This window comes from Thunnus maccoyii, chromosome 16 (genome assembly GCF_910596095.1).
Source record: "Thunnus maccoyii chromosome 16, fThuMac1.1, whole genome shotgun sequence".
NCBI classification, from domain to species: domain Eukaryota; kingdom Metazoa; phylum Chordata; class Actinopteri; order Scombriformes; family Scombridae; genus Thunnus; species Thunnus maccoyii.
Window position 1 is genome coordinate 30,384,077 of NC_056548.1, and position 20,916 is coordinate 30,404,992.

Sequence of the window (20,916 nt, forward strand, 5' to 3'; positions counted from 1 at the left end):
AGGAACCCTATGGAGTTGGAGAGACAACTTAAAAATAAAACAGAATATATCTGCCAACCGTTTGGCACAACTTACAAGAATATGACCTCCAATACCATCAGGGCCAGGACTTTTCCTTTCCTTTACAGCCCAGAAAAGTTTCAGGACCCTACCCCTGTGAAAGAGCACACTGTTCTGCCCCCGAAACAGCATTTTGGACATTAAAACGATTATAAAAAATGTCCAGTTCATTTGAAAGGTCACAATTAGGCTTGCCATTAAGGGAGATGAGACACTTCTTGGACTGCATCCCCATCATGGTTTTCACTCCATCCCAAGTAGGGTGTGAATTTCAATTGCTTAGCAACCTCTCTACCTTATCTTTGTAATTATACTCTCGCGATCTTAGGTTCCTTCTTGACAGAAGTTCCCTGTACTGAAACACATCACCCTGATTAAAACTAATATTCCACTGGATAATTGTGTTTGATAAATGGAAATTGATTTCTGGGGAATGACCAAGCCCTCACAAAAAGTAATATATGAAGACGTAGTCTCTGTCAGTTCATCCAAATCAACAAAAACATTCTTAAACAAGTCCCAGTTGGTATAGCTGTAACAGTCCTAGAGGCATTGATAGACTCCTCAGACCAGATCGGAACTAAACGCCATTCTGGCTTATTTCTCTTCAGGACCAGTTTGTAGGACAGAACTAAATAAATAACCTTGTGATCTGACGTACCGAGTGGAGCTCTACGACGGGATTTGTAAACTCCCATCACAGATCCATAACAGAGGTCTAAGCATTTCATGAGTCGTGTCGTACAAGTAACATACTGGTAAAAATTCTGGTACTGGTAAAAGGGACGTAGTAACACAGACAAAAATTCAATGTCAGAGGTGCACAATGTCTTCTTAACAACCACAGTGTTACACCAGTTTTTGTTAACATAGGGACACAAGCCTCCACCAAGTGATTTACTGGTCACTGTGGTGTCTCTGTCAAGGTGAAATGGTACTCCAAAGCCCTCAATTCCCAAATCGGACTGTGAGGCTTGTTCTTTGAGCCATGTTTCTGTTTGCCCGAAGCTCATCAACTTTGTTGCGGAGTAACTGGACATTGGCAAGGATCACTGTGGAAAGGGGTATCCGACAGTGGCCTTGTCTCTTGAGCCTCTGGTGCACGCCACCACGTCTCTCCCTTTTCCTCACATCCGTCGGCTTGAATGCCCAGCTCCGGTGCCCCACAGCAGGATCCAGCCGGATGATCTCTGTGGGAAGGGCTGCTGAGGGACTTGCGGAGAAGCAGGAGGAACTCAGGGCTATACTGGAGAGGCTCCTGGTTTTCACAAAATCCTCACAAAAAGTGGCTTAAAAGAATTAAAATGAGGGGAAAGCCTATCAAACTAAGGTGAGTCATTGTTGCTCCTGTCCCACGCAGATCAGTTAAAAAATAAATTAGTAGTAATGACAAGACAAGTCAAACAAGTTAAAAACCACAGCACACAGAGCACACTACACAACTGCTGTTGCATTTTGCCATTACCAGCACCATTACCAGCCACATTGTATAAAATATAGTATGAGAGAAATAAAGAAAACTTGAGAAAAAATGAAAAATATATTACATTGTCTTATGTGAGTCACAACAGCTCTTCATAATAGTTAGAAACTTCCTGATTTTTGTTGATTACACAGATATTTTATATTTTATACGCTACTTATATATGCTTATATACTTTTATATCATTAATACACGTTATCAATCAATCAGTCAATCAATCAATTTTTATTCATATAGCGCCATATCACAACAAAAGTAATCTCAAGGCACTTTTCACATAGAGCAGGTCAAGACTGTACTCTTTAATTTACAGAGACCCAACAATTCCCCCATGAGCAAGCACTTGGCGACAGCGGTAAGGAAAAACTCCCCTTTAACGGGTAGAAACCTCAAGCAGAACCCAGCTCTTGGTGGTCGGCCATCTGCTTTGACCGGTTGGGTTGAGAGAGAGAGAGAGATAGAGAGAGGGAAAGGGAGAGGGGGGACAGAAGAACAACAATCATAACAATAACAATAAGCACATCGTAGTGTAACGTTACAGTTACACTACAGTCTTGCTCACCTACAGAGCAAATTTGTCCTAATCATAGTTCAATAATAAAGTCATAACACAGTTAAACCAGTGCAAAATTGGACACAAAAAGGCATAATGTGGTGCACTTGGCTTTCAAGTGCAAACAATAGGGTTCAGTCTAAAAAAGCCACAATGTCATGCATTGTATCAATATTTCATTACAGAGTGGGACAAGTCACCGCTACCAAAGAAAACAAATTGTTGTCATGCCATACAGTTAGCGTCTCTGTATGATTGTCTCTATGAGATTACAGCTATTATTATAGGTATTATTCCACAAGAACAAAAACCAAACAAACAAATGGCTCAGTGTTTATAATGAATGAAAAATTCTGTTTTCTCATTTCAGCAACAAGGCAAAATTGGAGTGACATTCAACATTGGCACAGTGGATATCAGTGTGCAGGAGAGCAGTATCCCAGTGAATGATGGGAAGTATCATGTGGTCCGCTTCACCAGGAATGGTGGTAATGCTACACTGCAAGTGGATAACTGGTCCATCAATGAACACTTCCCTACAGGTACAACACAAATTAATCAATCGAATCTAAAACTAATCAGTCTTTCAGACAACCGTCTTTATTGTACAAACATGTTGACAATCATAATTGTTAGCAAATCTGACATTATCAGTTATCAATGAACAACTACTGCTCATTGTAAGGAAAAGTATAACAATTAGTATCAACAAGCTGCAATTAGGCAACGGGATTACGTCAATATGACAAAGTTGAAAAGGTCACTGGGCAGCATTTGCTTCCAACAGAAGAGTAGCATTATTAAATCGTCTGCTCAACTCTTGTGTTTGTTCTCACATTCTATGTGTGACTATTGCTTTTAAGCTTTTAAACATTCTGCACATACTTTGAGTTAGCTCATGATGGAGTATATCTGTCAGTGCAGTATCAGATTGAGGGAGTAACAAGCCAAAAACCCTGTCAGTACAAGGTATTTACTACTGTTTTCTTGTACTCTTTGTTTTCCTGAGCTATTCTAGTGGCATAGCTCCCCATGACTTTGGTGGTCAAAGCCAACTACCTTATTAGAGCAGAGATCTAAAAAACACACTGATATGTCACGTTCATTGAAATAGCAGCAAATGATTATTAAAATACATAGATAGTTATATTACATGCAGTTCTAATATTAAGGGTGGTTGTTTATCAGTGAGAAAAACAGAGTTATTTCACTTTTGTTCAAGAAGCATGCCTTAAATGCTTGGTGAAACATAAAGCAGGTGCATCTAATAAATACAGGGCTGCCTTAGCTCTAAGCAGAAGTTTATTTTGGGAACCCCCCACTTTTAATCTACAATTTAACAATCTTTCACCTTCATCAACAAAAATAAAGCTATTATCTGGTTGCATTAAATATAATGAATAAAATTACAACTGAAGCATAGTAATTAAGATATATCATGTCAACTTTAAGATCATTGTATCAGATCTGCATGTAAATTCTAAATTTACTCATTTGGAGTGATGAGGTCTGGAATAAACATTTCATCAAACAGCATGTCCTTCAGTTTTGCTGTATATTGAAAGTGCCAAGGGTCACTACATACCTAAAACCGCCAACGGGCTACCGCGTTTCTAATACTAAAAAATGTACTCTGTCGTTATTTTAAAGTGTTCTCTTCACAAAGGAATGTCTAAGGTCAAAAAATGAGTTTGTTTAATCATCAGCTGTGTTTTGGTCCTCTTGTTTTATAATCCAAGTACCTTTAAGAACACTAATTGCTTTGCATGGCCGTCAGTATACCTCAGTCTAAAATGACACTGAAAATGGGTATTAAAAGGAAATATTCGCATATTTGGGTGGTGTGATATTATTATAAAATGACATTCATCACATAATGAGATAACCCATGTTATTTAAATTACCAAGTAGCCTAAATACCCCAAATAGAAAATAATGATCTGTAATAATAACAATAAACAACCTCCACGCTTATGGGTGATTTAAGGTCAAAGTCATCAGTTGACAAAGTCTTTATTTGGCAAAGTGAAGCACACAATTTCACCTAATCAGTTATTAATCTAGGCATTTCAACAATGTGTGAATAAGAGAACATCACCAAGAAAGTTGAGGTAACCATTAGAGCTTTTTTTAATTTATAATATCATAATGCAAATATATATTTTTCTTTTGGTGTTCCATTCATGAAAACAGAGAAAGACAATTGGCAAATCAGGCTATATATTCTATAAACAATAAATGATAATGTGGCAAAACAAAAATGAATGAATAATAAATTAAGTGAAAATAAGTTGCACACACAATGAACGTTTGTGAGTAGGCTAAATCATCCTCATTTGAACATATCTGATTATACGTGTCCCTCAAACACTCTGAGCAGACATTCAACACCTTGACTCTGCATTTTCCACAAATAGCTTTCCTGCACTTCAGGCACTTGACAAAGGTTTTTCAGCGGGTCATTCTTCTCTGCTCTTTTTATAATTTAATTATGACTTGACGTAGTTATCAGATCATACACTCCAACAAATGCCGTTGCTTAGCATTTTAGAATGTTTAAACATAAATCATGTGGAAACAAATGCAATTCATTTATGGGTAATTTTTACCCGGTGGCGGTTATAGGTATAAATGCCTGTGTTTTTAATCATCTTCACTATTTTAAACAATAGGGGGTGCTACACAACTTTATTTTAGGAAATAAATGTCCCCCAAAAACTGGGGGACACGAATATTTCATTAAAAGCATACAATTGGAAAAACACCCCTAGTAAATTTTACCCTGTGGTGGTTCTATTGTTAATAATCCATCAAGTAACCATCATAAGAACACTTTCAAAAACTAATTAAATAAACAAATAAATGGTTTGTGTACTTATATCTCTATTATCAACCATGCAAAAAGAAAGAACCTCTTTACTGTTTTTGTGAAGATTGCTTGCAGCCATTTTGACATTTTTGACTCTCTAAAACAAACTGTAAAAGCTGCACCAAGAGCTGAACATATATCTCTATTATTGACCGTGCAAAATTAAAAACCTCCTTACTGTTTTTGTGAAGATTGCCTGCAGCCACTTTGACATTTTTAATTGTCTAAAACAAACTGCAAAAGCTGCACCAAGAGCCGAACCAGATGGCCAAAATGGCATATTATCATTTTACAGAAAGGCTTGCAGAGGTGTTTCCTTTGTCCAGAATATTAAGAAATCTACTGCAGCACAAAAGCAACCTTCAACTTGTGCTAAAAATGTACATACTTAGTTCAGTTTTGCTGTGCAATAGAGACTTTATTTTGTTGTTGTTGTTGCTTGTGTGTTTGTTTTTGACCTGCAGCCTTGGGCTACAAATTTGAATACAACAAACACATGCATAGTTTTTTATGATGGAAAATTAATAAAATGTTGGTCTTATAAATACACATAGTGTCAAGTGACATTACTGCGTGATCAAATAGCCCAGGTTGTGAAAAAAAATATATCAATTACTTGCGAGTACCTTACAGTCATGAATTTATACAAACATACATAGTAAGAGATCTGAGGCAGCACTAATAAAGTAAAAGGGCCAAGACCTTACAGGGTAATAAAAGCTCTTATTATACCCATGTGCTCAAGACCTCATCACTCCAGATTCTGATGTAATGTTCTCTCTGTTGAGGCACCAGTTTGATCTCCAAGGTAACTGATAGGTGGAGCTCATCTCATTCATACATTTACTCATCTAAAGTAAGCTATCGGATCATTATCAGAGCATTGTGTTATCCAACTAGCCATGTAGGTTACAGTGAAGCATTTTCAAAGAAACAGAAGCACAAACTTTAATTTATAGGCCACTTATAGGCCAAACTTTAATTGCCTTTGAGAGAGGTTGAAATTCAGAATATTCCTCTACAACAATTAATGTTAGAAGTTGGTATGCTGTAGATGATGACATACTGGCTGACCAGTGTCCCATGACTGAATCTTGAGTAACAACTTGACAACTGATGTCTGATGTGTTTTGAACATGGGTCCTTAGAGGAAGAGTATGTGTGGGAAAAGGAAAAGGTTTCTGCAAATTGCCTATGAAACACCAGAACTCATCCTTATCAGAAGTAGCATTAAGCACAACTTGTCATTGGATGTCAAACCTGTCCATCTCACTTCATGCCCATATTGCCATTATTAAAATGGATGTATTACCTCATGCTAACTTTTATTCTTAAGTGCTACCTCTGTCTCCACCTTTAGATTATTGGGACAAAGGTCACTCATTGGTCTCAAATTTTATATGGAAGGGGAAGCAAACCTGTACCAAATTTTCAAATATGCAGTATAATAAGGCCTCTCACTACCTAATTTCAAATTATACTATTGCGCTTTCATTTTACAAACACTTTATCTGTGGCTTAATCCAAATACAGCTGCATCCAGCAGGACAATAGAGGAAAAGTTTGCTTCTCCTCACAGATTACAGAATTTAATTTACTCTAATTTCTCTGTGGAAAAAAAAGTTTGGTTGTGTCCCTATTATTTCCCCTCTTTGTTCTATTTGTTGAGAAACACACTCAGGCAAACCTCAAAGGACAATATGCCTTTTACATTCTCATACTGGATGGGTGATTGGGGGATAGTCTGCTCTGATCTTTGGAAATTTAGTAAGAAGTTTTCAGGTCTGACAGCTAGATTGCAGTGGCATAGGCATACATAAACTGAAAGCATTCAAAGTAGTTTGAGATGATGGGTAGAAATGACGAAAATATTTTACTTAAGTAAAAGTACTGTTACTTCAAAGAGATTTTAGTTTACATTAGATAAGCAAGACTTTATTGATCCCCAGAGGGGAAATTTACACGTTACAGCAGTGCAGAAAACAAGATAACAGATAAGTAGTAACTAGGAGTAGTTAACACAACAAAATAAAATGTCAAGTAAATGGAATTCAATCTATATAGATTGTAAACATTATTCACATTACAATACACAGGCTTCATGACCTGACTTGTGGGTTCTAAAAATAGAAATATTATGCAAAATATGTGCAGAAGTAATTGTGGTAGATGTAGCTATAGATATTCTGTATATGTATATATGTTATATAGGTGAAGTATAGGGGAAATAATGAATACAAAATAAATTAATAAAAGTAATATTAATTTTATTATTAAACGTAATAGTATTATGTTTTTACAGTATTTATAGTGTGTGTGTGAGAGAGAAAGAGAGAGAGAGAGAGAGAGAGAGAGAGAAAGAGAGAGCATATGTGGTGGCAAACATAATTGGAGGCAAACGATATGTTTTTCAAAAATGTTGATATTGTGTGTGTAAATAATCACTGATATTTCAGAGAGCTTTTTAATCCTTTTTATGGGTATATTTGAGGCACTCAAAGCTGCAAAGGCAGCAAAATTATTTATATTTGTATTTGAATAAAAGTGCAAAGAGGCTTAAAAATCCTGTTTTTGTTTTTATTGTGCTTTTAATTTTAGAAAATTAAAGTGTTACATTAAAGTGTTAAGTGTTCATGAATACATCCCCACACTGGGTCTCAAACTGGAGTCTCCCAGATCATAGACAACTGTGCTGACTACTGAGCTAAAACTTTACTCATCGCCTCATTGCAGACAGATCTCTACCTATTTATATACCCATAACACAGACAGCACAGAGTGTAATGTGGAACTTCAAAGGCAATTCTAGCTTTGCACTTTTCATTTATTGCCTATTTTTTACAACCTAACTTTGTGAAAAGGAGAAAGGGAACATAAGGTCATGGAGCACTTGGGAGCACTTTGCGTGTGTCAGTAGCGTAGCTTTATTTCTCGGGAACATCCCTAACTCCGGGAATGATGTCCAAATTATGAAATGTGCATCATGTAGCAGGTCCCCTCATTGAGACCTGCTGATAGATATGAACAGTGGAGCAGAGGAGAGAGACTGAGATAGCGATGTAACCGACCTGTGTGCTGGTATTTTACACTTTTGTTTTTTTTCTTCACAAAAACAAATAATTTTTAAAATATTTGTATGAAACAAATATTCATTAAAAAAACCAACTATTTGTGCTTTGCCAAATAACATATTTGTATTCGGGCACATCCCTAATGTTGACGTTTAACCCAAACCTCAGTCTTGCCCTAAGGACTGATGCTAGCCACTTTGCTAGACGTGCCTCTGGCGACAGTGGCCTCCCCGAGACCATGCCTGATATGGAGAAGTTTTTGTTCGGCATGGAAGAGTGAATCATTTCCAAACTTTTGGACCAACTCTCTGCTGACCATACCATGAAAGAAGAACATAGCCATGCAATTCAACAAATGGAAACATTGGTTAATGATATGCAAAACAAGCTAATAAATTTGGAATCCACCCATGCCACTCTCACCAAAGATAGCGTGGCAATGTGTCTCTGGTTAGAGTGGCATGGGTGGATTCATAATTTATTAGCTTGGCTTGCATATCGTTAAGCAAACACAACTGAAGACGGATGATTTGGAAAACAGGACGAGGCAGAATAACCTTTGCATAACCGGCATACCCAAGAAAGCTGAAGGTCTGCATCCCATCATAATTACAGAGATATACTTGAAGGTAATCTTGAACACCATGCCCATTCCTCTGGTGGTGGATAGGGCACACAGATGGGCCACCAAAAGATGCAGACAGGGTGACCACACTCATCTGTTCATCACACAAATCCATCACTACTAGAATAAGGAGTGCATCCTGAAGCATGCAAGAGAAGCAGATCCCCCTCATCTTCCGTGGGTCAGAAATAAAATGTTTCCCCAACACCCCAATAGAGGTGTGCTAGAAGAGAGCTGCATTCTCTGCTGCTAAGTCTCAGATGAGAAACGCCAGATTGTCCTGCCAGATGTTTTTCTCTGCCAAGCTTCACTGCCAAGAACAGCCAGAAACAAACCTGTCTTTCTCCATGAGAGGTGTCCTCATGTCTTTAAGACATGGGCCCAAAAAGTAATCTTGGAACTCATTAACAGGTTGCATGGGCCAAACAAATCACCATGAAGTTGGTGAGCACTGCTATTTTCAACCTCTTACCAACCTCTTTTGAGGCACAGTGGCATCTGCCTTGTACAGAATTACTCTCCAAAGACCGAAAACATGGTTGCTGTTTGTTTCTTTGTAATGAAGGAACATATCACCTAGTGTGGCTCATTGACAATAATAGTTTCTGGACAACAATTGAGGTCTACTGCACAGAGGAATAAGATATATCAGGTTTTGGATACACACACAATACTTGTTGGTGGATCAGTTCATTGTTGGTTTGGAACATGAGAACATGAGATTTGTTGACAGTAAGAAAAATATAGAAAATCGCTAATCATATTCATTAAGATTGTTTAGGCAAGGCAAGGCAAGACTGCCAGAAATGTATCCTGATGTAGACCACTCATGCCCTCAATGTAAAGGGCAACATGCAGACCCTACATAGAACATATGTTTTGGTCCTGCCCTTACCGTGTCATATTCTGGTCTGCTATATTTGATGCTTACACAAGGATATTTCATAGAACAATCCCTCCCAACCCTTTATGTGCTATATTTGGTTTAAATACTAATTAATAATTTATGAGGGTCTAGACCTGCTTTATTGTATACTATGAGAGCCTACATAATCCTCTCTTCCTATGTCTTTCAAGATTTGGATGTTTTTCTACCAATTTTTATTATTATCACCATCACATATTTTTTGTCATTTATGTTGTGGTATAGACTACATCTGCTATTATATTACTATGCAACTTTGTGGACTCTTTTGGGATAGCTGATGAGCCAGGTGGTGGGCTTGTTGTTGGAGGGATGGGACAATTACATACAGTCTAACCCTAACCCTAACACCCCCTGGTTGAGGAATAATGTATATAATTCACCGAATGGCACAACTGAAGTGGCTGACAAGGGCAAGTAGCTAGCATTTGGTGCATCTATCTGCTTGGAGATAGTTTGACAGACAACTATTGTCATACTACTTGAACTGATTTTAAGTGGACACAGAAACAACACATATCCTGTACCTGATATAGAGGCACTTACTGCTTGTCTAATTTTCTGAATTTTGTCAGTAAAGAATAAGGCAAATTCACCCTGGTGGATAGAAGTTAAGGGGCACAGGAGGGTTTGTTAGCCTGTCAACAGAGGCAAACAATGCACATGCATTATTATTGTATTTGGTGATGATGTCAGAGAAGAAGGACCACGTTGCATTTCTCAGTTCCAAATTATAAATGCAAAGTCTCTCTTTATAGATGTCGTAATGAACCTGGAGATTTGTTTCTGTTCCTATCAGCGTGGCATTTCTCACGCTGAAAAAGAGAGGGCACATGTGGAAGAAAAAGCCCAAATCGATATTTAACTTGTGTTTTCAGTGATATACCATTTTGTGATTACTTCTGTTACTTCTCAAAGAGAACACATGAATGATCAGAGAGCAAAATCAGTCATCACAACATTAGAAATGCTCAGACCCTTGGAGATAGTTAAGTCCAGAGTGTGCCCTTTGTTGTTGTGTGTGGGCTCCGTCACATGCTGAGTCAGTCCATAGTTATCAAGAACACAACACAGTTCTTTAGTGCTGCTGTCATGGGGGTTGTCAACATGGATGTTAAAAACACCAATAATAACTACACAAAGTCAATACACATTATAGACAGCATCTCAGCAAAATTTGCACAGTATTTAGGTGGCCTGTAGATATTTAGAAATATACCTCAAGAAGAGGAATTCAACTGAAGAGCCACATATTCAAAAGAAGCAAAATTTCCACAAGACATCTGCTTGCATTGGAGGGAACCATTAATCAAAATGCCAACTCCGCCTTTTTTCTTATGCACTCTAGCTTCACTCATAAAACTGAAGGGATTGACTTGATAGGAACAGCTGCACTGTTATCTTGGTCTAACCAACTTTCAGTTAAAAACATAAAATCAAGATTGTGCTTGACAAGAAAGTCATTCATTAAAAATGTTTTTCCTGCCAAAGACCTGCCATTCAATAAAGCTAAATATATTGTGTTAAAAGCATTACCTGCCCAATTTTTTCAGACAGGCTGTGGATGATGAAGAACAGATGCTAAATTTGATAAATATGCAGAACCGGAACCATTCTTTTTCCTATTCTATGAAGACAGGAAATGAGCAAGCTACCTGCACACTAGGCCCCAGCTTTTCCTGGGAAGAGTCATGAGTGCCATCAGCCTTGCAGCCTGGACCCAGCATATATCAGTTAGAGCTTGCTGTATTTTGTACACAAATAACTAGACGTGCTGTGCTTTTATCAGGCTGGGGAGACAGAGGATGATTCTGAAACCGTCATGGAGGGGGAGGAGGGGCCAGATGCTGCAACTGTGATTAATTTGTCAATAATTTAATCACTGGCTTATCAGATCAGAACCTATGTGCGAGAAAACTGACTAAAAGTAGATTGTTATGTTATGTTATATTGCTTGATGTACTGTCCTCTGATAATCTGGACTATGGCTATGATACTTTTATTCGCAGAATCTACTCTGTTAGGGAAAGATTTAATGTGAGGATACAGATCAAATCTAAAAATAAAAACAATTTATCGTCGTTTAATGAAAATTTCTGGGAACTAATGAAATCTAGAGATGCTGCACTAAGTAAGGCAATTAAAACTAGAAGAGACTCTGACATACTGATTTATAGCTATCCAAGAGCTAAGAGAAGCTAAATCTCATTTTTATCTCAATATGTTGAATGAGGCAAAAGGCAACAGTAAATTGATCTGGAAAATCATCGATAATCTCACAAGGAGGGATCCAAAATCTTTAGGAGAATTTAAACTCAAAGTGCAGGGAAAGTTAATTGAAGATCATCTTACGGTGGCTTCTGTCTTTAATCATTTTTTCCTTGAGTATCGAGAAAAAAAAATATGAAAAGGAAACTGGATATTGTTCTTACAGGTGCTACAGGACTATAGGAAGACTAATGAGTTACAGGTAAACTAAATCATGAGCTCCTTAAAAAGCTCCAAAAGTAGAGGTGCTTTCCAATTTGACACCATGTTTGTCAAATCACACAAAGATATTTTAACTCCCCCCATTGCTCATTTAATTAACTTGCTTTTTAAACTCAGCTCCTTTCCTGATGACTGAAAATGTGCCTTTGTCATGCCTATTTTTAAATATGGAGACTGCCTTGAAGCCAGTAACTACAGACCAATAAATATACTGCCAATACTCTCAAAGGTTGCTGAGAAAGTTATCATTAAACAACTGACAACATTTCTTAATACAAGCAATTTTGGTCTACATTGTATGCAATTTGGCTTTCATTCCACCAAAGCTCCTACCTTGCACTTAATAGAGCAAGTTAAATCAAAACTTGACAAAGGAGGAGTAGTTGGTGCTGTATTTTTAGATCTGCGTAAAGCATTTGATACAGTCAATCATGATGTTAATATCGAAACTCTCTAAATTTAATTTCTCATCTAGAGCACTGGCATGGATGTCTTCATATTTATCTAATAGGATACAGTGTGTTAAAGTTGGTGACATATTGTCCAGTAACTTGTGCACAATGGATGTTCCACAAGGGTCAGTGTTAGGTCCCTTATTATTTAGCCTATATATTAATGATCTCCCTCAACAGTGTCATGATGTATAACTACAAATGTATGCAGATGAAACCGCTGTGTACACACATGCAAAAACAGCTGAGTTCGCTGCTGCTAAGCTAATAATTGCATTGGAAAGGATCACACATTGGCTTGATCAATCATGTCTGAGTTTAAATGTAAACAAGACAAAAGGTATGTTTTTCTCTAAAACTATGGTACAACCTCCTAACGCTGATATTTCCATCAAAGTTGAAAAAATTGACATAGTTACTGATTTTAAATATCTTGGTGACATTGGATGCAAATTTGAAGTTTAAGAAACATGTTTAAAAAAACAGTTAAAACCATAAAGTACAACTTAGCAAATTTTAGACATATTAGAAACTATCTCTCTTTGGACGCAGCCAAGATATTTATGCATGCTATGATTCTTTCCCATATGTCTTATTGCATCACATGTTGGGTGCAGGCTGGAGAAGCAGCCATAAAACCTCTTGAGTCCTTATACAAACAAACTCTAAAAACTCTGGACAAAAAGCCAATGCATTTCCATCACTGTAGGGTACTGGAGAAATACAATTTACTGAGCTTTGAGAATTATAGATTATTCTCAAATTTGTGCCTAGTTTATACAATTTTAAATGGTTTGGCCCCTCTTCCACTATGGGACTTTGTGTGCACTTGCTCACAAAGTTCTATTATCCTCTATACAAGATTGTACCATACCATTTCGTCGCGCTGCATTTGGGCAGTCAGCTTTCTCCGTGAAAGCCATAACTCAGCGGAGTGCCCTAGCTGATGATATGAAGAATTGTAGTTCAATCAATACATTCAAGGCCAAATTAAAAAGTCTACTAAAGACCCATCAGCTGTGTGAGTACTGAGTCTAACCTCCATCTATGGTCTTCCCATTAGCGCAGGTAGTCTTGCTTTTAATTTGACAAGTTTACATTATTAATTTCTAATTGCCATTGTGGATGTGCTGTTGTGTGTAGCTTTGTATTTCGTATGGTGTGTTCTGTGTGGGTTTCTTTTGCTTTGTACTGTTTGTTGTTGTGCTGTTTTATGTTTTGATTGTGGGGGACTACGGATGTAAATTAGCTTCAAGCTAACTCCGGTGCAGTGCATCTTAATATTTAAAACTGCACACTGTCCCAATCAATAAATCAAATCAATCAATCAAAACTGGCAGAAGACTTAAAGCCATTGGTGGAAGTGGAGAGAAAATGGGAGTAAGGCAGGTTATAAGTTTGGGCCAAGCAGCAACCAGCTCTTTCATCTGGTCAGTAAACTCCAAGAAGGGTGAGTGGGATTTGAAGGGGGGGGGGGGGGGGGGGGGTTAAGGGGGTGAATTCCTCCTCTCTTGTCCTTGGCAGAGGGAAGTAAAATAGGTACATGCAGTTGAAAGCCATATGTTCAGTGCAAACAATCTGCTGAATCTCTCAGCTCCTCAGGACCACTGATAAACACCTCAGCATTCAGAGAGCTGATTGTGTTCAACAGATTAATAAAGCCTCATTTCAGTACTTCAGACTGTTGTTTCACCACATCATTGGTCCATATGTGCACTGTGATATTTTTCACAGTTGGATGTACAGCCGCAATATGCAGGATCCTTTCAGTCATGTCAGAAACCATATCCTTGGGAAAACAGAATATTTTGGTGTTTTTACTGCACATGCTTTTTAAATCTTTTACAGCATAGTCACCCACAATCAGAATTTGAGGCCTGGTTGTTAGATTTCCCTGTAGCCTTTATTTTCTGATTTACTCTCAGTTCTTACCCTGCTGTGGGAAGATGAGAGGTTATCCAGATCATCAGACAGAGATCCAGGGTCCTACAACAGTGGAGCAAATCTGTTTTCCAGTTGCACACTTGGTTGCTGGGGAGGCTTGTTGTTCTCCATTTTGCAGCTGTCCACGGCTGTGTCCTACTAAGAACAGGGGTTGATAAGGCGCTCTGCCTGGATGATAATGCAGGCCATCCAGTCGCATCACAAATCCCAGGGCACTGGGCTCTGCCTGTTACTTGTCCTCCTATTTCCCAGGGAAATTATTTACTCTTAGGCTTTGCGCCAAGGAGAACTACTACTTGTAGATTTATTATCTGGTACACAGCCCTCCTGTTTCTTGGTAGTCTTGTTGGTGCTAATTAGCCATGTGTTAGCATGCTCTTGTTCACTGTTTTGAGTCCATGGTAAAGCGGCGCCATTCCCACGTAGTCCATTCACTTCCATGTTCACTTCTAACCTCTGAATTTTGGTTTCCAGCACTGCAGTCTTCTGTAGAAGTTTGTGGTAGTTGTCCACGGAGAAGGGGGGTATCTTGCTGCTAATTAGCTTAGCTAAGTGCCATTTCAAGTCACTGCAGTACAGGCTTGTGCTGTTGGTAGGCCACACTCACATAGTGCTGAGGAGGTCATAAAAATGTTGCAATATGGCAATAGCCTACTATATCTACAAAAATTACAGTCACAGTGATTTATAAGTATCTAGGAGCTGCTGCTCATAATTTATCACAGAAGAAAAACAAGAATATCAGCAGAAAAATGACCTGTAGTTCCCCCTCTCCTTTCCACAAGGCGGTTAAGTTATAAAAAATAGGCAATAAATGAAATGTGCAAAGCAAGAATTCCCTTTGAAGGTCCTCCCTACACATTATATGCTGTGCTGTCTCTGTGTTATGGGTATATAAATAGGTAGAGGTCTGTCTGCATTGAGGCACTAGGTAAAGTTTTAGCTCAGTAGTCAGCACAGTCATCTATGATCTGGAAGACTCCAGTTCAAGACCCAGTGTGGGGACCTCCTTTGTAAGGTAGTTTATTCATGAACACTTATTGTAACACTTCAATTTTCTAAAATTAAAAGTGTATTAAAACCAAAAACAAAAACAGGATTTTTGAGCCTCTTTCCACTTTTATTGAAATAGAAATACAAATAATTTTGCTGCCTCAACAAATATACAAATACTGGGCTTTTTGCACATTCCTAATATATACAGATGGTTGACAAATTATAGGACAAACCTGAAGAAACAAACAAACATGAAGTGTCTTAGGATGTAGTCAGGCTGCCACAAGCCTCCAGAACAGCTTCAGTGGTCCTTGCCACGTCTGTGGAACTCTATTGGAGGGAGGAACACCATTCCTCAATCATATATACAATTTTTATTTAATCAGGTAATCTCATTAAGATCAAAATCTCTTTTGCAAGAGACACCTGAGCGCAGCAGATAGAAAGAAAAACAAACATCTGGACATAACAAAAGGACATACAGCATCAGAGACAATCACAGACATCACTAAATAGATTTGAAAATGAAAGTTTAGATTATATCATTTGGTCTTATGGAGATGGTGGTGGAGAGCAAATCTTCCATAGGTGTTCAACTGGGTTGAGATCTGGTGACTGTAAAAGCCCTAATTTTATTCACATCATTTTCATACACAGCAAACCATTCAGTGAGCCCTGGTGCACAGACACATCTGCATTTTAAATGTTTTTCCATTCTTTTATTCAGATTTTTCCTTTAATTTGTCCCCCCGGCAAGGTGGCGGCTGTGGCACAGGAGGTAGAGCAGGTCATGCACTAATTGGGAGATCAGCGGTTCGATTCCCGGCTCCTCCATTCCGCATGTCAAGGGCAAGATACTGAACCCCAAATTGCTCCTGATGGCTGTGCCATCAGTGTGTGCATGATTAGATTCCCTCTGATGGGCAGGTTGGGACCATGCATGGTAGCTCCTGTACCCATTCAGCGTATGAATATGGGTAAATTTGACTCATAGTGTAAAAAGCGCTTTAAGTGGTCAGAGGACTAGAAAGGCATATCATTTACCATTTCTGTATTTGTATATATATCGGTCAGCTGATATTATCAGCCGATATTGGCCTATCACAGATATATGGGTATCGGCGTATATGTTGTCCAATATGCACCGATATATTTTTTTATTTTTTATATATATAGTTATATAGGCAGCATTTCATGTATATTTGATTAATTCAAGTTTAGCATATACATATGTTTTTTTGTTCTGTTTTTTTATTTATAGTAATTTATAATTATTATATTCCTAGTGAAGTTTACTGTTTCAGTGCACTTATGTCATTTTGGGCAATAAAGTTAATGCTAAACTGTAAAATATCCTGCCTCCATTACATATCTTCATCACAAGTGTTTGACATTTGAGGGATCATTGCAAAATATGCATTTTTATGTATATATACGATTGTCGGCCAATATATTGATATGGGAATTTTTTTTACTCCCTAATATTGGTATCAGCCTCAAAAATCCAGTATCAATCCAGCCCTGATATATACATATGTGTGCGTATATATATATATATATATACGCACACATATGTAGTAAACAAACAAAAACTGGTTCATATTTTCATATTTTAGATTCCTCAAAGTAGCCACCGTCTGCATTGGTGAGAGCTTTGCACACTATTGGCAATGTCTTAACCAGCTTCATGAGGTAGTCACCTGAAATGGTTTTCAGTTAACAGATGTGCCTTGTCAAAAGTTAACTAGTGAAATTTCTTGCCTTCTTAATGCATTTGAGACCATCATTTGTGTCCTGCTGAGGTAGTATTGGTATACAGCAAATAGTCCTATTAAACTACTGTAGTAATTCATATTATGGTGTTGGGCCTTGACTACAAATTTGGCTATCAGCAATAATTAATGATTATCAAAGACAATTATTGAATCAAATCAATAGAAATTATTAATAAGAATTAATAATAACGTGGCACCACCCTGGAGTCAGGGAAAAAAATAGCCAATTCAGTCTCAAAATTTACTAAGCTATCAATTTGGAACTCTGATTTATTAATAATAACTTAATAACCATAACCAAAATTACCACAATTAAAGCTGCAAGCAGCGTTGAACGGGCCCTCGCACCTCTGCACACGTCCGATCGCAGCTCAATCGAAGGGCTTCTGTGACGGGCATGTAGATGTCTTCAGACCCGGGCTGTTTTCAGACAATTCAGGAAGGAGATAAACATCACTTCCTTTGTCCACTATTTTGCCCGCTGTTGGGGCTGCTTTACTGAAATTTCGTAGGGGGCGCTATTCAGCCAGTTTGCATCACTGATGGAATGTTGTCATGTACACATGTTCAGGCCGGGAGTCTTATCAAACATGTAAAGTTTGGTGCAGACTGGAGCATTTACAATAAAGTTCTAGCAACTTCCTCTGTCATGGCAAAACATTAAATCTCAACAGTGTGAGAATGAGAATTTTCTGCAGGGTGGGACATGGCTGCCTTGCTCACACCTGTGTCATCAAAATCATGCAAGTTTTGCGCCCATTCACTTGAATTTCAATTAGTAAATTGAAAACCCTTGATGAGTTTGTGTGTAAAACAAATTAATTTCATCAAGTCTATTTTTAGGAAAGTAAATATTTTTAACTAGGGATGCACGACATTGGATTTTTGCCGATATCCGATATGCTGATATTTCCAACTCATTGTGGCCAATTGCCGATGCCGATATATGCATATATTTTTACCATCTGGCTGAGGAGGCTATTATGCATGCACGCATAGATTATACTATGACCAAGAAAGACAATATATGAAGGAAGAACTTAGGAAGACTGAAGTTCAGTAGCTCAGCATTCCTGAGACAAAACTTCCTGCCAAGTGAGTGGAGCAGTAGAGTTTTCTTTCAGTTTATTAGACAGACAGGATAAATGTGTAGGATTTAATCTCTGGTCCACACTCTGGAGCAGAAGGTGGCGTTAATGCACCTAATACGCTGGTTGCCAACCGCCAGCATAAACCAAAAAGAAGAAGTTTTTTTTTTTCCAAACAGAGTGGTACATCCTGGCAGCCAAACTATTCCCTAACTGTGCAGCTGAACACAGCAGCTCGTCCGCGGACTGTTTCACGCCGATGGTCCCGGTGTTTCCTCCGCAGGCTCCACTTCACTCAGCTGCCCGACAGACCCGCTGCTTCTTCCCACTTTAACCTGAATAACTAACTTGGGTTCGGTGCTCCAGTTGGATCCACCTGGAGAGCCAGGGCTAACCTTAGCTGGGAGGCTAGCGGAGCGTTGGCTGCAGCATGACTGGAGGGAAGCACGACCAGTTAGCTTCAACTAGCCTCTCACCTAGACCCAGCTCTCTGTTTGGATCCAACCAGACCACTGAGCCCCGGTTTGTTATTCAGGTTAAAGTGAGAAGAAGCAGCGGGTCTGTCGGCCAGCTGAGTTAAGTGAAACCTGCAGAAGGAACACCGGGACCATCACGGAGAAACAGTCTCCTCTTTTTTGTTTATAGCAGCGGTTGGCAACCAGCATATTAGGTGCATTACTGCCACCCTCCGCTTCAGATTAATAACCAATGATTAAATCCTACACATTATTCCTGTCTGTCTAATAAACTACAGAACAAAACTGCTGCTCCACCCTCTTGGCAGGTCCATTAAAGTTTTAATGTTGTGCTCCGGAACTCCAGTCTTCCTGAGTTCTTCCCTCATATAGGCTATAGTCTTTCTTGATCATTAGTACAATATATGATTGCATGTGTAATAGTCTCCTCAGCCAAGTGGGAAAAAATAAGTGCATATATGAACATCGGCAATTGGCAAAAAATGACAGTCAAAAAGTAATCGTGTTAAATAATCGTGATCTCAATATTGAACAAGATAATCGTGATTATGATTTTTGCCATAATCAAGCACCCCTAAAAACAACAGAAATTTTGATTTACATACACACACACACACACAAAAATAGTTTAAATATGTATGTGATAAATTGTAAATATGTATGTAATTAATTGTTTTCTTTAAGAAACTGTTACTTGAACATTTTTCAGTGTGCTCCTAAAGTTATATGTGTGCTCCTAATTTTTTTCATTTAGGAGCACATGTACTCCTTGAAAAAAAGTAAGGATTAAACACTGCTGTCAGATGTGTAGAAACACTAAGTAACTGGAGTGTGGCGCAGTCCAAGGGCTTCTGTCATGGGCATATAGATGTTTTCAGACCTGGGCTGACAGGTCTTACTTTACCCATCCCCCCTTCCCATTGTCTCTCTCTCCCTCTCAGTTGGAGAGGAGAATGTCACTCTTCTTGTGAAATATCCTCATAAATCCCATGACTTTGGCCAAATCCTACATTAAAAATCACATTTTTTTGTAGGAAATTTCGTCTCTAATCCATTGATACAGGTTTCAAAGTGGTCGGACTTATATTTTAGACATCAGAACCATTTGTTTGACACAAAGTCCATGCCTAGAGATTGCCTCTCCATTGGTTTACATTGTAAGGTGTGATGTGGCACTACAACTTTCAGGGCTTATTATACCTAAACCGTTCGAGTTATTACAAAGTTTTTAATAATTTTTGTTCAGCACAGTGTGATAAGTCATATATCAAAGTTTGAAGCTTTAACACCCTAGGAGGAGATAGCGTTTCTTGGGGGTCCAAAATAGGCGCAAAGTCATACTTTAAAGAGCATATTGCGGACTTCCTTGTTGGATTTAGGTCAGGGGTGTCAGTGTATGATTTGTAGGTCTTGATGAGACAAATAATTGAGTTTTGGTTCTATCTCTCTAGAACATTCCTACGGGGTGTGGCAGCCATATTAGATACATAGGTGGCGCTATAGAGCACATTTTGGCACTTTGGGGGATAATTTTTACATTTTATCAGATTTTTCACCAGACCTGATGTGCGTGCCAAATTTGGTAAGTTTTTGAGCATGTTTAGGGGGTCAAATTAAGGGTTGAAGTGGCTTGAGCCCCTTTGAGGCTCAGGCCCTAATTAAAGCTGCAAGCAGCGTTGAACGGGCCCTCGCGCCTTTGCGCACGTTGGGCCGCGGCGCAGTCGAAGGGTTTCTGTAACGGGCATGTAGATGTCTTCAGACAGCTGTTTTCAGACAGTGCAAGAAGGAGATAAACATCACTTCCTTTGTCCACTATCTTACCTGCTGCTGGGGCTGCTTTGCTGCAATTTTGTAGGGGGTGCTATTCAGTCAGTTTGATTGCACTTCTATGTGGCATACGTTTAAATGTACATTGTTACGAGTACTTGCTGGACAAAGACATGTAACTTTAGTTTTTCACTGTTATCTAACATTGCATGAAGGAGTTAAATATCATTTCCTGAGTCCACTATATGGTGCAAGAAAACGTCCATTAAGTGAACTTCATGTTGCTGTATAACAACTGTAGAGCACACCTTGAAAATTTCATGTGAATCAGATGATGTTTGT

The 20,916-nt window shown here is 38.5% G+C and overlaps 1 protein-coding gene across 1 annotated transcript in view; it reads left to right on the forward strand.

The window, feature by feature from the left end:
• Nucleotides 1-1,864: 1,864 nt before the first annotated feature.
• LOC121914063 (neurexin-3a-beta-like) overlaps nt 1,865-20,916 on the forward strand; it is a 66,723-nt gene continuing 47,671 nt past the window's right edge. The window contains exons 1-2 of the mRNA XM_042437033.1: nt 1,865-1,898; nt 2,467-2,638. Coding sequence (XP_042292967.1) covers nt 1,875-1,898; nt 2,467-2,638 — 196 coding nt within the window. The 5' untranslated portion in view covers nt 1,865-1,874. The remainder of the gene's footprint in view (nt 1,899-2,466; nt 2,639-20,916) is intronic.